Genomic DNA, 17,663 nt, shown 5'->3' with positions numbered 1-17,663 from the left:
CCTCTTCCCTTGTGGCCATGTAGACATGTAAGGTGCTGAGCTGAGGCTTGCAGAGCAGACAAGGCAGGTCATGGGACAGAAGCGTTAGCGGAGAAATTATGATTTCCTAATCATTTGCCAGAATATACTTTTCTTGGAAAAAAATAAATAAATTACATCAAGAGAAGCGTCCGGGGCCCTGCAGACCATGAAATGGAGTTTCTGGTGCAAGGCGCTAATGCTCTGTTACTGCACACAAGTTAGCGGACGTCTGCGAATCACCTTTTGCATCCGCACCGGGGCCGACCCCCGTAACGGTGCCATCCGCACCGGGTCCGACCCCCCAGAACGGTGCCATCCGCACCGGGTCCGACCCCCCAGAACGATGCCATCCGCACCGGGTCCGACCCCCCAGAACGATGCCATCCGCACCGGGTCCGACCCCCCAGAACGATGCCATCCGCACCGGGTCCGACCCCCCAGAACGATGCCATCCGCACCGGGTCCGACCCCCCAGAACGATGCCATCCGCACCGGGTCCGACCCCCCAGAACGATGCCATCCGCACCGGGTCCGACCCCCCAGAACGATGCCATCCGCACCGGGTCCGACCCCCCAGAACGATGCCATCCGCACCGGGTCCGACCCCCCATAACGGTGCCAGGCGCACGGGGTCCGCCCCCCCCATAACGGTGCCAGGCGCACGGGGTCCGACCCCCCAGAACGATGCCATCCGCACCGGGTCCGACCCCCCAGAACGATGCCATCCGCACCGGGTCCGACCCCCCAGAACGGTGCCAGGCGCACGGGGTCCGACCCCCCCATAACGGTGCCAGCCGCACCGGGTCCGCCCCCCCATAACGGTGCCAGGCGCACCGGGTCCGCCCCCCCCATAACGGTGCCAGGCGCACCGGGTCCGCCCCCCCCATAACGGTGCCAGGCGCACGGGGTCCGCCCCCCCCATAACGGTGCCAGGCGCACGGGGTCCGCCCCCCCCATAACGGTGCCAGGCGCACGGGGTCCGCCCCCCCCATAATGGTGCCAGGCGCACGGGGTCCGCCCCCCCACAACTGTGTCGTCAGGAGTGCGTTGTGTCTGTGCTATATGTTACATGTACGGCGCCTCTGAAGAAGTGCTGCCCCCTTTAATTTTGGAGGGGTTCAAGCCTATCGGTCCAGGCTCTAATAGAAGACAAAGCTGAAGGTGAGTTTGGCCTTCCAATCCTGGGATGATGGTGGTGGTAGTGACCCTGCGCCAGGGGGCGAGACCCCTCTTCCCTTGTGGCCATGTAGACATGTAAGGTGCTGAGCTGAGGCTTGCAGAGCAGACAAGGCAGGTCATGGGACAGAAGCGTTAGCGGAGAAATTATGATTTCCTAATCATTTGCCAGAATATACTTTTCTTGGAAAAAAATAAATAAATTACATCAAGAGAAGCGTCCGGGGCCCTGCAGACCATGAAATGGAGTTTCTGGTGCAAGGCGCTAATGCTCTGTTACTGCACACAAGTTAGCGGACGTCTGCGAATCACCTTTTGCATCCGCACCGGGGCCGACCCCCGTAACGGTGCCATCCGCACCGGGTCCGACCCCCCAGAACGGTGCCATCCGCACCGGGTCCGACCCCCCAGAACGATGCCATCCGCACCGGGTCCGACCCCCCAGAACGATGCCATCCGCACCGGGTCCGACCCCCCAGAACGATGCCATCCGCACCGGGTCCGACCCCCCAGAACGATGCCATCCGCACCGGGTCCGACCCCCCAGAACGATGCCATCCGCACCGGGTCCGACCCCCCAGAACGGTGCCAGGCGCACCGGGTCCGCCCCCCCAGAACGGTGCCAGGCGCACCGGGTCCGCCCCCCCAGAACGGTGCCAGGCGCACCGGGTCCGCCCCCCCAGAACGGTGCCAGGCGCACCGGGTCCGCCCCCCCAGAACGGTGCCATCCGCCCCCAGGTCGGACCCGGTGCGGATGGCATCGTTCTGGGGGGTCGGACCCGGTGCGGATGGCATCGTTCTGGGGGGTCGGACCCGGTGCGGATGGCATCGTTCTGGGGGGGTCGCACCTTACATGACGTCTGCGAATCACCTTTTGCATCCGCACCGGGGCCGACCCCGTAACGGTGCCAGGCGCACCGGGTCCGCCCCCCCGTAACGGTGCCAGGCGCACCGGGTCCGCCCCCCCAGAACGGTGCCAGGCGCACCGGGTCCGCCCCCCCAGAACGGTGCCAGGCGCACCGGGTCCGCCCCCCCAGAACGGTGCCAGGCGCACCGGGTCCGCCCCCCCAGAACGGTGCCAGGCGCACCGGGTCCGCCCCCCCAGAACGGTGCCAGGCGCACCGGGTCCGCCCCCCCAGAACGGTGCCAGGCGCACCGGGTCCGCCCCCCCAGAACGGTGCCAGGCGCACCGGGTCCGCCCCCCCAGAACGGTGCCAGGCGCACCGGGTCCGCCCCCCCAGAACGGTGCCAGGCGCACCGGGTCCGCCCCCCCAGAACGGTGCCAGGCGCACCGGGTCCGCCCCCCCAGAACGGTGCCAGGCGCACCGGGTCCGCCCCCCCAGAACGGTGCCAGGCGCACCGGGTCCGCCCCCCCAGAACGGTGCCAGGCGCACCGGGTCCGCCCCCCCAGAACGGTGCCAGGCGCACCGGGTCCGCCCCCCCAGAACGGTGCCAGGCGCACCGGGTCCGCCCCCCCAGAACGGTGCCAGGCGCACCGGGTCCGCCCCCCCAGAACGGTGCCAGGCGCACCGGGTCCGCCCCCCCAGAACGGTGCCAGGCGCACCGGGTCCGCCCCCCAGAACGGTGCCAGGCGCACCGGGTCCGCCCCCCCAGAACGGTGCCAGGCGCACCGGGTCCGCCCCCCCAGAACGGTGCCAGGCGCACCGGGTCCGCCCCCCCAGAACGGTGCCAGGCGCACCGGGTCCGCCCCCCCAGAACGGTGCCAGGCGCACCGGGTCCGCCCCCCCAGAACGGTGCCAGGCGCACCGGGTCCGCCCCCCCAGAACGGTGCCAGGCGCACCGGGTCCGCCCCCCCAGAACGGTGCCAGGCGCACCGGGTCCGCCCCCCAGAACGGTGCCAGGCGCACCGGGTCCGCCCCCCCAGAACGGTGCCAGGCGCACCGGGTCCGCCCCCCCAGAACGGTGCCAGGCGCACCGGGTCCGCCCCCCCAGAACGGTGCCAGGCGCACCGGGTCCGCCCCCCCAGAACGGTGCCAGGCGCACCGGGTCCGCCCCCCCAGAACGGTGCCAGGCGCACCGGGTCCGCCCCCCCAGAACGGTGCCAGGCGCACCGGGTCCGCCCCCCCAGAACGGTGCCAGGCGCACCGGGTCCGCCCCCCCAGAACGGTGCCAGGCGCACCGGGTCCGCCCCCCCAGAACGGTGCCAGGCGCACCGGGTCCGCCCCCCCAGAACGGTGCCAGGCGCACCGGGTCCGCCCCCCCAGAACGGTGCCAGGCGCACCGGGTCCGCCCCCCCAGAACGGTGCCAGGCGCACCGGGTCCGCCCCCCCAGAACGGTGCCAGGCGCACCGGGTCCGCCCCCCAGAACGGTGCCAGGCGCACCGGGTCCCCCCCCCAGAACGGTGCCAGGCGCACCGGGTCCGCCCCCCCAGAACGGTGCCAGGCGCACGAGGTCCCCCCCCCATAAAGGTGCCATATGCACAGTAACATTGGGGGCCACACGTTCTTGCTTATTTGCTTCCTTCCTTCACTCAGTTAAGTCTCCCTACGAGCTCCTGTTATACCAGAAGCAGGGGTAACATGGTCTGTCTCCCCGAGGACTCGCAGGCACCGAGCAGGAAACGCACACACAGCACAAACAGAGGCACGTCCCGTATCGGCTCCAGCGGCCTTGCACACAGGACATTGATTGCGGCTGTAAAATCTAATGCTTGTAATGAAAGTGCCAGCGGGACCGATCCAGATCCTGAAATGTAAATGATTGGAACATGATTCCTATAAATTAACTTGTCCTCCCGTTATGTTCCTGTAACACCCGGGCGCACAGGGCGGGCACAGACATGACTTCTCTCACTAGCTGAAGTTCTGGAACTGATGCGAGGTGAATCGGGGGCAGAGGTTGCTGATTTCTAGCGATATAACATGAGATTGGGATATGACAGGATTACAACACCCAGTGTGTAATGGACATGTCCCAGGAGACGGCCGACTAGTCATAAATGGGGCAGTCTAACAGCAGTACTGAGTCATTAAAGGGGTCTTCCTACCCCGTAAAAGGATATCACCAGGTTGTGCCATCACTTTAGGATCGCTAGGGGTCCGACCTCTAATACCTGCACCAATGTTGAGAACGAGGGGTCCACAACGCTGACTTAGCTCTATATTCCCTGCACTGTTTTATCTTGCACAGCCGTGGCCCTGCCACCAACTGTACACAAAACTGCTGCCAGCCCCATTAAAGTGACAGCTGGTGCCCCGCTGTACCAGGAAAAAGCAAAATGATTGCAGAGGGTAATCATCAACTTATGTGGGAGGCCCTATACAATGCGGCCTGTGCATCACATCAAAGTCAGTGAGATAGTGGGTATGGCTAGTGTGTGTATACAGGGCAGCGGGTATGGCTAGTGTGTGTATACAGGGCAGCGGGTATGGCTAGTGTGTGTATACAGGGCAGCGGGTATGGCTAGTGTGTGTATACAGGGCAGCGGGTATGGCTAGTGTGTGTATACAGGGCAGCGGGTATGGCTAGTGTGTGTATACAGGGCAGCGGGTATGGCTAGTGTGTGTATACAGGGCAGCGGGTATGGCTAGTGTGTGTATACAGGGCAGCGGGTATGGCTAGTGTGTGTATACAGGGCAGCGGGTATGGCTAGTGTGTGTATACAGGGCAGCGGGTATGGCTAGTGTGTGTATACAGGGCAGCGGGTATGGTTAGTGTGTGTATACAGGGCAGCGGGTATGGCTAGTGTGTGTGAACAGGGCAGCGGGTATGGCTAGTGTGTATACAGGGCAGGGGGTATGGATAGTGTGTATACAGGGCAGGGGGTATGGATAGTGTGTATACAGGGTAGTGGGTATGGATAGTGTGTATACAGGGCAGTGGGTATGGATAGTGTGTATACAGGGTAGTGGGTATGGATAGTGTGTATACAGGGTAGTGGGTATGGATAGTGTGTATACAGGGCAGTGTGTATGGATAGTGTGTATACAGGGCAGTGTGTATGGATAGTGTGTATACAGGGCAGGGGGTATGGATAGTGTGTATACAGGGCAGTGTGTATGGATAGTGTGTATACAGGGCAGTGTGTATGGATAGTGTGTATACAGGGCAGTGTGTATGGATAGTGTGTATACAGGGCAGTGTGTATGGATAGTGTGTATACAGGGCAGTGTGTATGGATAATGTGTATACAGGGCAGGGGGTATGGATAGTGTGTATACAGGGCAGGGGGTATGGATAGTGTGTATACAGGGCAGGGGGTATGGATAGTGTGTATACAGGGCAGGGGGTATGGATAGTGTGTATACAGGGCAGGGGGTATGGATAGTGTGTATACAGGGCAGGGGGTATGGATAGTGTGTATACAGGGCAGTGGGTATGGATAGTGTGTATACAGGGCAGTGGGTATGGATAGTGTGTATACAGGGCAGGGGGTATGGATAGTGTGTATACAGGGCAGGGGGTATGGATAGTGTGTATACAGGGCAGGGGGTATGGATAGTGTGTATACAGGGTAGTGGGTATGGATACTGTGTATACAGGGCAGGGGGTATGGATAGTGTGTATACAGGACAGGGGGTATGGATAGTGTGTATACAGGGTAGTGTGTATGGATAGTGTGTATACGGGGCAGGGGGTATGGGTAGTGTGTATACATGGCAGGGGGTATGGATAATGTGTATACAGGGCAGGGGGTATGGATAGTGTGTATACATGGCAGGGGGTATGGATAGTGTGTATACAGGGCAGGGGGTATGGGTAGTGTGTATACAGGGCAGGGGGTATGGGTAGTGTGTATACAGGGCAGGGGGTATGGGTAGTGTGTATACAGGGCAGGGGGTATGGGTAGTGTGTATACAGGGCAGGGGGTATGGATAGTGTGTATACAGGAGAAGGGGGTATGGGTAGTGTGTATACAGGGCAGGGGGTATGGATAATGTGTATACAGGGCAGCGGGCATGGATAGTGTGTATACAGGGTAGTGTGTATGGATAATGTGTATACAGGGCAGCGGGCATGGATAGTGTGTATATAGGACAGCGGGTATGTATACGGTGTACTGACCACGTTACAGATTCAGGAGGCCTCTTGCAGTAACTTACCAGCAGTGAAGTCTCCGGTGAGGTCTATGAAGGCGTGGGAATGGGGGACAAACATGGAGCGCGTTGTATTGAGACCCCCGGTCATGGTGAGGTTCCTGTAAGAGAAGAAAAAAAAAACTCAATGTAACAATATACTCAATATAATGACATTATCACAATGTACACGCGTCAATTCCAAAGCGCTTTCAAGACCTCTGCTGGCCGTCAGTGAATGGGAACATTCCTATTTATACCCAGAGACTGAAACCATCTCCTGAACCAATACCTGTCACAGCTGAGGGTTTGTTACATTTCTATTAAATAGCGCCAGTGTATGGGACAGGGGCATCAGGGCAAATGAAATATAATGCAATATAATACGCCATTTTGTGTTGAGACTTACACCTGTGTCACTATATGGCGCCATTAGACATGCGGGGGCGTGCCCCCTACGCCCCCCTCCTACACATGCTGTGTAACACAAGTAAAGAGCTTTATATATTGACTCATGAAAGTGGAGGAAGCAGAGTTTAATCCGGCCTCACACATTTGCCCTCCTAGATGCTGCACACGTGGGGACGACTTCAAGAGGCGCCTCATGCTGCAAATGTCCCGTCAACCTGAAGAACAGCAACGAGAACAGGCAGGACCCGTCAGACAAGCCGAAGGACTCGCTCTGCATGAAGCGTCATTCCCCGAGCCTGGAAACAATCAGAACACGAGAAGAACGTGATGGCGAGAGGAATCCGCTACGACGGAGCGGTGACCTATGTGATGGCGGTTAACAGGACTCCATACAAAAGTCTGCTCACACTTCATTAAAAGTGGAGCTACGTCTTTTTCTGACCCTCCGAGACCCCTACCCTCATCGCTGCTTCCGTATCTGATCCCCCCAACACTACTGACACCCCCCTTTCTCGCTCACACTGAAACACCATCAGACTTAGAACGATTATGCGCTCAACACAACTTCCGAGATCAGATGGATTTCAGGAACTCACGGCAGACCCTACAGGCCAGGCATGGAGGGGCACAGGAAGAGACGTGGTTGGAGAAAACAGCATCCAGCCCCACCATCCCTAAACACACAATCCAGGACACAGATAGTGGCTGGAGATGTTCTGACAAGGGAGGCACATTAGGACATATATTTTGGTCGTGCCCGCGAATAAAAAAGGATTTTGGGAACAAATAGAACACAAATTAAACCAAATGCGTGACACCTCTATCCGGCTCACACCCACGTCTGTCCTTCTGTGGATCCCATCAGAAACGTGGACCCCTAAGGCTTCTGACTCCAGGCTGCCAGATCCCTAATCCCGCTACACTGGCTAAACCCAGATCCTCCAACCATTGGACAATGGGAAACGAAAGGTGTCCGACTGTACCTGATGGAGGAACTGGCAAGCTGGGCAAATAGATCGCATCCTAAGTTCCTCAAGATTTGGTCCCCATGGAAGGACTACATAAACAATAATCCACATTATTGCCATCTATTGACAGAAGAGGTGTATAGTCCCCCTCTGACAACCCTGACAAATCTGACAACCCTGACTAATCAGACTCACACATTGAAAGCCATTTGTTCTCCGGAGAGGATTTACCTTCCTCTATTATTTCAGAAACTTCCAGAACACTACATTACAATGTCCCAGGGGGCGACCTCAGGTCTAATGTTGACCTATCAGATCGCTCTTTAGTTTATCAGTTCATCTGTTATCACTTGTTCTTTTTATTACTTGACTGTTACAGTAGCAGATTTTTGCGGAGCCTCAAAAACGATCTCGGATAGTCCCCGTTTCTTTGCTAGAAGCTCAACCCATCGGGCCAATATGCTACGTCACAACTACAATTTGCAATGTACTGTTACTATTGTGGGGGGTCTTGACACCCTATTTCTGCCTATGTACGTGTATGGAAAACCTTCAAGAAAAAGATATTTGATAAAAAAAAAAAAAAAAGTGGAGATACGTCGCTAGGATAGGCCATCACTTTACGATTGCTGAGGGCCCGACCTTTGGGACCTCACGAGATCCTGAGAATCCAGGAGCCCCCATCGCTGAATCTGCCTGCACTGCCAAACCTTTCATTTCTGGGAAAGCTGGGTGACAGCCAATATGTGGACTGCTCTGGCACATGTCACAGGGGATGTCCTACAACAGCTGCAGACCCCTGAAAGGTAAATTAGTTTATAGTGATGTTGGAAAGGAGGGAAAACCATTGCAACCTTCATTACAGTTGTCACCCAGCTTTCCTTGACTTCTGAGTGGCAAGTGTGCTTTCTGATACGTCCATCGCTTCCCTATCGCTGTCTGACTGGGGAGTTTTGTCAGGAGTCTTGGTGATAAATGAAGGGAACGTGGAATCTGTGGACGCATCACTAGGAAGATTAGCCATTCAGGGCATTTAGAAAGTTGGGTGGCAACTGTGCAGAGAATATTATGTGTCAGGAAGACTTCTCAATGGGAAAACTGCTTAAAGGGGCTATCCCATCTTAGACAATGGGGGCATATCGCTAGGATATGCCCCCATTGTCTGATAGGTGCGGGTCCCACCGCTGGGACCCGCACCTACAAGGAGAACGGAGCCAGGGAGAGTTGTGGCGGGAGGACCCAGGGTTTCCCGGGGTCCGTCCACCACCAGGCGCAGCTCCCCGCCTCTCCCATTGAAGTGAATGGTAGCGCACCGCGCATGCGCGGCCACCGCTCCCATTCATTTCTATGGGCCCGACGGAAATAGCCGAGCCAGCGCTCGGCTATTTTCGGCGGCTCCATAGAAATGAATGGAGGGCGGCTGCGCATGCGCAGTGCGCCCTCCTCAAGTTTCTCTGCTCCGTTCTGCTTGTAGGTGCGGGTCCCAGCGGTGGGACCCGCACCTATCAGACAATGGGGGCATTTTCTAGCGATAGGCCCCCATTGTCTATGATGGGATAACCCCTTTAATCAGACAATAAGGCAGCAGAACAAGTACATCCAGGCACATTTGCTATTCGGGAGCCTTAGAAAGCTGGGTGACAACCCACTATGAGAGACGTCGCTCAGACCCCTGCTCAGTCAGGCAGCAATAGGAAAGGCATATATGAAGGCAGATTCGCATTTCAGGGGAAAGCTGAGTGACAACCAGTATGACCTACATTGCAGTTGTCACCCAGCTTTCCTTGAGTCCTGAGTGACGGATTTGCCTTCATGTATGTCCAATGCTTCCTTATTGCTGAGCAGATTTTCCAGGGTGATGAATGAGGGAACTGTGGGATCCGTGGACGTATCACTAGGCATATTTGCCATTCAGGGCTCTTAGAAAGCTGGGTGACGACAGTGTGAGGTGCGGTATAGAGCATATTATATTGTCAGGAAGATGAGTGAATGGGAAAACGGTTTCATTAGACTGCGATAAAGAAGCAGGGCCTGTATGACTAGGCAAATCTGCCCTTCAGGAGTCTTAGAAAGCTGGGTAACATCTGCGTGGGCTGTAGCGGCCCCTTTAAGGCAGAAGCATGTAACACAATGAATGCGGAGAGCGCTGGATTTCCATCCTTGAGAGATCTGATTGACTCCTCACAGTCTAATCGCCTGCTCTCGCCGTAACGAGAAGAACAATGGCCCAAGGGAAATATGGAAGACGAGGCGGCGTGTGTAAGCGCAGGGCTGGCGGAGGCTGTATACATTATGTACGAGCTGTCGCAGGGCGCGGTACACGCCTCCTCGCTGGGAAAACACGCCACACGTAAATAGATTTGCTGGAATTTATTAAGGGTGACAAGCGGCTTCTAATATTCCGCTTATCACAACAACAGGCTGAATGCCAGATGGCACGACGAAAAAAACAAGAACATCGGACAAAGACGCATAATTAGGTTCCAGCGCGAAGGTATACCGACAGCGGAACGCGGAGCAAAACCTGCCACAATGACATCTACAACATGATCCGAAGTGTAATCCTGCAACAAGCCAGTCACCTCCATTACAAGGAGACGAGTCACTCTTAAAGGGACCCTTCACTTGTGACTAGTAAAGGGATCTCCGCTCTAATGTAAATTGAGTCAGTGGATAATGATAAGTTCAGTAAATCTCGATTTATCACCATTTTCAAGACCTCTGCATGCTGTCAGTAAAAGGATATATATTTGTTTACACCCAGAGGCTGAAAACCTGTACAGCCCTAACACTATCCAGTATGTAACATGTAATATGCACTGACACATTGTGACAAGATATTAGGGCAGGAGAAAGAGTTGTGCTGCTGATGTATTCATCTCACAGAGGACTGTCTAGACTGGATACAACTGTAGCAAACCCTCAGCTATAGGCTTACTATATCTAGATTTTTCCATTTGCAGGTATCTGTTGGTTGTCATTGAAAACAGTTACAGATGAAAAAGAGAACATATCATAAGTCACTGTGTAGATACATTACTGATCCTGCACTATTCTCCAGAGCTGCACTCACTATTCTGCTGGTGCAGTCACTGTGTACATACATTACTTATCCTGTACTGATCCTGAGTTACATCCTGTATTATACTCCAGAGCTGCACTCACTATTCTGCTGGTGGAGTCACTGTACATAGATTACAAAATGACTCTACGAGAGTGAAGCTCTGGAGTACAATACAGGATATAACTCAGTATCAGTCCATGATACGTAATGTAATATATAGACACAGTGACTCCAGCAGCATATCAGTGAGTGCAGCTCTGGAGTATAATACAGGATGTAACTCAGGATCAGTACAGGATACGTAATCTAAGGGTCCTTCACACGTCCGCAAAATGGGTCTGCATCCGTTCCGCAATTTTGCGGAGCTATTCATTTTCAATGGGGCCGGAATGTGCTGTCCGCATCCGCGTATCCGCACTTCCGTTCCGCCAAAAAATAGAACATGTCCTATTCTTGTCCGCAATTATGGACAAGAAAAGGCATTTTCTATGAGAGTGCCGGCGAAGTGCGAAACGCACATTGCCGGTGTCCGTGTTTTGCGGATGGGTAATTTGCGGATCCACAAAACACATACGGAATAGTGAGTGCAGCTCTGGAGCATAATGACTGTATGGACATTACGGTGGTTTCCTTCCTTAGAACTATGATGTACGACGCTGTCTTTATCAATCAGTCACGTCTTTCAGTGGGACTCTCATAACTTAGAGGCGATCACATCCATAATATATAAGTGGGAGAACATATCTTTCATTAGATAATCTCAGTGGTGCATTTCCATCCTGCATGATGCAGAGGAGCCCAAAAGCTGTGTCAGTCCTCACTGCATTAAGATGTCACTCGCTGTCGGTGCTCTTACCCGCCATATGTGATTAGAGGAGTCTGGCTTCCAGAAGGGACACCAAAGATATCCGGAATCAGGTCTCCATTAAAGCTGCACAAGGGAGACACAAAAATATGAATTTCAGGATGTCAGATAAATGTGAAATGACGCCAAGTCTAAAGAGCAGCCATAGTCCCCATAGAGATGCGTACCTGACTGCTGCTCCATTTATATACAGGAAGGGGGCACAGGACCCCTGTCCTCATATTCCATGGAGGTCCCAACAGTCTGACACCCACCAGACATTCATCCCCTAATCCTGTAAATAACCCTTGGGACATCAATATGAGAGTGTGTGGGGGGTCTGACTCCTGTACTCCTGCCAATCAGCTGCTGGAAGGCGCCATGGCACTTAGGTGAGCACCGCGGCTTTTTCTTAGCCCAGTGAAGTCACGTTCGTCAGTCACATGACCAGAGAATAGGACAGAGGTGCAGTACCAAACGCAGCCACTACACAATGTACGGCGCTGTGCTTGGTATAGTATAAAGAGATTGCAGCGCTCGCCCCAGCACTTACAACCCCTTAGAACAGCGGACCCCCACTAATCTGATACTGATGACCAATCCTGGGGAAGGGTTAGGTGCCCGAAAACCCCCCTTCAATAAATTTGGGAGTAAACAGCGAAGCACTTACTCCATGATGTGAGGCTCGTCAGAGTAGGTGCTGTTCAGCTGCAACTTGTTATTGAGACCTAGAAGATAAAACATACAAGTGTCACGCATGTAACATGTCAATCTCTCTGGAGGGTGTCGGCATGGAGGTAATCATTGGGGGGGGGGTTCCTTATCCCATTGAGAAACACCACAGTCTGCCTCCTGCCTGAAGTGGCTGACAACAGGGAGCAGTAGCCTGTGTTCTCCAGCACAACTGATGCAGACACCACGGACTGCTCTCTGCAGACAACCTCCGCTATCCTGATGCACAGCTGAGCAGACCTGCTGTTCAGGAGGCTGGATGACAACCAATGTAGCAGCTGTCAGAGGCCTCACATGGGTTGTCAGCTAGCGACCAGGAAACTGGCCTGATAAACTATGAACCGTGCACTGGATCATGTCTATTAGTAGGATTCACTGAAAGCAAGCAGAGATTGCAATTATCACTTTGTATTTCACTTCCACACTTCTGCTTGCTGTCCATGAGAGAAGGTCAGTAGAGGAAAAGCTGTGTGTTCTCCTCCTGCTCACATCTGAGAGTCTGTTACAGTGTATTCCCTTTAGTAACCTCACATAGCTCTAACCCACACTGAACCCCATCAACAAGTTCAGCAGCTGTGAGAACGGGACTAGGACAGGAAAGGATGTTCCCATTCACTGACAGCAAGCAGATGGGCTAGCTGATAGAGAACTGTGTAGAGTGAATTCACTGAAGAGGAGAAGATGGCACATTCGCCTTGGCCTCAACCCAAGCCTGAGGGGCAGTGAGATGCAATTTACAAGACACCTTGGCAATTATGATCAGTTAAAGGGGTGCACGCGCTACAAGTCATGGAACAGAACTCACTGAGGGTCTGGTTTTGGCCCCAGTAGATAGTCACAGACAGCGGCTGGTCGGTCCCGGCCTGGGCACGGGGTATAGTGGTCAGCAGGACGTCCATTTGGGAATCTCCATTGTAATCACCAGGAACCACGCTGGTTATCACCGCGCCTTCACTCCTGGGGGGGGAAAGACAAAATCAGTGAAACCAGAGGCACTGCAGTGACAAGTATCACAGGGGAGGCGGGCAGTGTCCTACTGGTCTATGCCACCAGACTGGTCACCACTGGGGGGCAGCATCTATGGAGCTCTTGTGGTTAGTATTCTGGAAAGTGTGCATAAAGATGGATGACTGGCACTCACTGGGACCTTCATCTATATTGGAGTGCACTACATGTGGCAGCCTGCATGTATCTGGCAACGACAGGGAGGGCACTGACTGGTTGGCAAGGTTGTGGCGGGATGCATTGTGCAGCTAGCAATATTATGGGGGCACTGTGTGCCTGGCAAAGTTATGTGTAGACACTGTGCTGCTACCATTATTATGGGGGCAATGTGTGGTTGGAAAGGTTGTGGGGGCACTGTGCAGCCAGCATTAGCACGAGGGGCACTGCGCAGCCAGCATTAGCACGAGGGGCACTGCGCAGCCAGCATTAGCACGAGGGGCACTGCGCAGCCAGCATTAGCACGAGGGGCACTGCGCAGCCAGCATTAGCACGAGGGGCACTGCGCAGCCAGCATTAGCACGAGGGGCACTGCGCAGCCAGCATTAGCACGAGGGGCACTGCGCAGCCAGCATTAGCACGAGGGGCACTGCGCAGCCAGCATTAGCACGAGGGGCACTGCGCAGCCAGCATTAGCACGAGGGGCACTGCGCAGCCAGCATTAGCACGAGGGGCACTGCGCAGCCAGCATTAGCACGAGGGGCACTGCGCAGCCAGCATTAGCACGAGGGGCACTGCGCAGCCAGCATTAGCACGAGGGGCACTGCGCAGCCAGCATTAGCACGAGGGGCACTGCGCAGCCAGCATTAGCACGAGGGGCACTGTGCAGCCAAGATTAGTACGGGGGCACTGTGCAGCCAGCATTAGTACGGGGGCACTGTGCAGCCAGCATTAGCACGGGGGGCACTGCGCAGCCAGCATTAGCACGGGGGGCACTGTGCAGCCAGCATTAGCACGAGGGGCACTGCGCAGCCAGCATTAGTACGGGGGCACTGTGCAGCCAGCATTAGCACGAGGGGCATTGCGCAGCCAGCATTAGCACGAGGGGCACTGCGCAGCCAGCATTAGCACGAGGGGCACTGTGCAGCCAGCATTAGTACGGGGGCACTGTGCAGCCAGCATTAGCACGGGGGCACTGTGCAGCCAGCATTAGTACGGGGGCGCTAGATGACAGGAACTGTCCAGAGAAGGCACAATAAACATCTGATAAGTGGCTCCACCTCTGGGACCCCATTATAGCGGGAGAATGGGGTCCCTGTTTGGTGCACACGCTCCTCTCTCCATTGTAGGTCATGTGGGATGTGAAGTGCCTGCTCTTTCCGTGCTCTCCCAATAGCATACAAGCACCCCTGCCATGTGGCCCATCCGCTCCATACACCCAACCTCTGGGGACGTTCCACGAAAGGGGGGGGGGGGGAAAGAAACTTCCCAATCACACTGTGGATGAAACTGTGACGCAGTCTGCAGCGAGCGCTCGGCCTGAACCACACTTACTCCAATGAGAGTCTCACTTTGGGGCTGAAATACGGCGTTGACTTCAGGTCTGCGAAAAAGATTCGTAATTCATTACCTGAAACGAGAAATGGGAGGAACCAGGTGAGAGGAGCTGCAGTGTAAATCAACTAGACGAGGAAGATTTACTGGGCTGTTCCTCGCAGGCAGCACACACTCACAAGATCACTGTCCTCGTACAATGTGATGTGACAAGGCAGGAATTACAGACTGATGATTTCACAGCAGAGGCATGAGGCTCCCCACACCTCACCCCTCAGAGTTGTGGAATATTCATCTCCAATTTAAAGATCTGAGGGCTGAAACTAGTCCTGACTTATTGCTTCTCACAGCTGAGGGTTTGCTACAGTTGTATCCTTTGTAAACTAAACATCCTGAACTTCTGACTGACACACCGTAACAAACGATCAGGACAGGAGAGAGATCTGGATTGGATGCAACTGTACTACAGGTCTGAGGCTGAAGGTACATGCTGGGAGTTGTAGTTCTGACCTGTTATCTGTTAAAACTGAAACACGCTACAACTTATCCTGTCAGCTGGAACATTGTTGCCGGGTTTTCAGGCAGTGCATGCTGGTTAAGATGGCGTCACGGATCCTGGCCGGCCGCAGATTGTTTGCTAGGAGTTGAAGGCTTTATTCTCTATTCAATCACCCTCCCTAAAGACAAACACTTCTCCAGTACACCTGGCGCTGGGCTGAGATTGGCACTGCAGGGTGTGGTGGGCACAGAGACCTGACACCCGACAAACAGCTATAGGAGTGTCTAATAAAGTGCTGCAGGGACAGGGCAGGATGTCCACAAACATGGCGGCCGGTGACAGACACTGACGTTCCCAGCAGTCGCCGATACACGGTTTTTCTGAGGGGTACTCCCAGTGATGCAGCTGCTCGCAGGACCCAGTAAGTATCTGCAGGTTGTCACCCAGCTTTTTTATGACCTGAAGTGACAAGCGTGTCCATGGCTGATGTATCATCAGTACTCCAGGAAAGCTGGGTGACCAACAACTTGGCTGCCAATCCGACTCTTCAGGGCTGTCACCCATCACTCCTAGAGTCCTGGTCCACACATACAGGAGAAGTGACACCGTGCGGGGGCCACACATACAGGAGAAGTGGCACCGTGCGGGGGCCACACATACAGGAGAAGTGACACCATGCGGGGTCCACACGTACAGGAGAAGTGGCACCGTGCGGGGGCCACACATACAGGAGAAGTGGCACCGTGCGGGGGCCACACATACAGGAGAAGTGGCACCGTGCGGGGGCCACACATACAGGAGAAGTGGCACCGTGCGGGGGCCACACATACAGGAGAAGTGGCACCGTGCGGGGGCCACACATACAGGAGAAGTGGCACCGTGCGGGGGCCACACATACAGGAGAAGTGGCACCGTGCGGGGGCCACACATACAGGAGAAGTGGCACCGTGCGGGGGCCACACATACAGGAGAAGTGGCACCGTGCGGGGGCCACACATACAGGAGAAGTGACACCGTGGGGGGGCCACACATACAGGAGAAGTGACACCGTGCGGGGGCCACACATACAGGAGAAGTGACACCGTGCGGGGGCCACACATACAGGAGAAGTGACACCGTGCGGGGGCCACACATACAGGGGAAGTGACACCGTGCGGGGGCCACACATACAGGAGAAGTGACACCGTGCGGGGTCCACACATACAGGAGAAGTGACACCGTGCGGGGTCCACACATACAGGAGAAGTGACACCGTGCGGGGTCCACACATACAGGAGAAGTGACACCGTGCGGGGGCCACACATACAGGAGAAGTGACACACATACAGGAGAAGTGACACCGTGCGGGGGCCACACATACAGGAGAAGTGACACCGTGCGGGGGCCACACATACAGGAGAAGTGACACCGTGCGGAGGCCACACATACAGGAGAAGTGACACCGTGCGGGGGCCAGACATACAGGAGAAGTGACACTGTGCGGGGGCCACACATAGAGGAGAAGTGACACTGTGCGGGGTCCATACATATTAGAGCGCTTGCCCCAAGAGCTGACACTCTGAACCCATCCCGGCCTCTCTCACCCCCTCTGACGATGAATAGATCAGTCTGTTTATCTGCGTTGAAGTCCCCGAAGGCCGCCACCCATCCCCGGGTCTCCGAGCCCAGCACGTCCCCGGTGACATTCCTCAGGGAGGCTCGGAGCGGGGACACAACGGCAGAGAGCAGGACCAGGAGGAGCGGAAACTGACGTCCAAAGAGCGGCGCCTCCGCCATCCCGTCTGTCAGCGGCGGTGTTGTGTCTGCACAGCACTTCCGGGTTGATGACGTCACTACGCGCCGGCTACGAGGGCCGAGAAGGATCAGAATAGAATAGTGGCGCAGCGGTTGGTAATGGAGAAGCTGGCGGACGTGAGCTGGAAGGTGCTGGAGCTCAGGGCTCGGTCCAGGCGCTCAGGTGCGGCCGTGTGATGGTGCCGCATGCCGTGTGATACCCCTGTCCACTGCCGGTCACTGTATGTGTGAGGGGCCCTAGCATGGGGGCCCCTGTGTCCTGTGTCGGGGGTAATGGGCATAGCAAGGGGTCCCTGAGGTGAAGTCTGCTCTATGGCTGCTTGTGTCTTGCTGCTGCAGCTCCATAGGGCGACTTTTCTCAGTTTTTACGCCACAATTTGTTTTCTGTGGTAAATGTCAAAAAATTGTTGTGGTTTTGCCCACAATTTCCATAGTCGTCGCCATAGAAACACATTAATCTGCACCTTGGCCTGTCTGCGCCACAGTTATGGCCTCCCCTGGTCATAATGCGTCTTTTGGACGCTCCTCGGTGCCATATCGCCTTCCTATAGGGATAGCGCTGGGATTGTGACCGTTCTGCGCCCTCTTCCTTCTTCTCGCGGTCTGTGGTTGGCGTAGCTT

At 55.4% G+C, this 17,663-nt stretch overlaps 2 protein-coding genes across 4 annotated transcripts in view; one reads left to right on the top strand and one right to left on the bottom strand.

The window, feature by feature from the left end:
• The window catches only part of ITFG1 (integrin alpha FG-GAP repeat containing 1), an 84,880-nt gene extending 67,780 nt beyond the window's left edge, over window positions 1-17,100 (bottom strand). Inside the window, exons 1-6 of the mRNA XM_044274289.1 lie at window positions 16,832-17,100; window positions 14,750-14,825; window positions 13,059-13,210; window positions 12,192-12,249; window positions 11,534-11,608; window positions 6,262-6,356 (exon numbers count right to left, since the gene is read on the bottom strand). Of these exons, the coding sequence (XP_044130224.1) occupies window positions 6,262-6,356; window positions 11,534-11,608; window positions 12,192-12,249; window positions 13,059-13,210; window positions 14,750-14,825; window positions 16,832-17,024 (649 nt within the window). The 5' untranslated portion in view covers window positions 17,025-17,100. The remainder of the gene's footprint in view (window positions 1-6,261; window positions 6,357-11,533; window positions 11,609-12,191; window positions 12,250-13,058; window positions 13,211-14,749; window positions 14,826-16,831) is intronic.
• Window positions 17,065-17,663, top strand: part of PHKB (phosphorylase kinase regulatory subunit beta) — a 125,552-nt gene continuing 124,953 nt past the window's right edge. For 2 of the 3 annotated variants that reach the window (XM_044274286.1, XM_044274287.1), the window contains exon 1: window positions 17,065-17,205. In XM_044274286.1, coding sequence (XP_044130221.1) covers window positions 17,142-17,205 — 64 coding nt within the window. In that variant the 5' untranslated portion in view covers window positions 17,065-17,141. The remainder of the gene's footprint in view (window positions 17,206-17,663) is intronic. The other variant, XM_044274288.1, reaches the window with a different exon arrangement.

This window comes from Bufo gargarizans, unplaced genomic scaffold, assembly GCF_014858855.1.
Source record: "Bufo gargarizans isolate SCDJY-AF-19 unplaced genomic scaffold, ASM1485885v1 original_scaffold_1626_pilon, whole genome shotgun sequence".
Classification (NCBI taxonomy): domain Eukaryota; kingdom Metazoa; phylum Chordata; class Amphibia; order Anura; family Bufonidae; genus Bufo; species Bufo gargarizans.
Note: the sequence above shows the minus strand (reverse complement) of the source record. Positions and strands in the feature narration are given on the sequence as shown.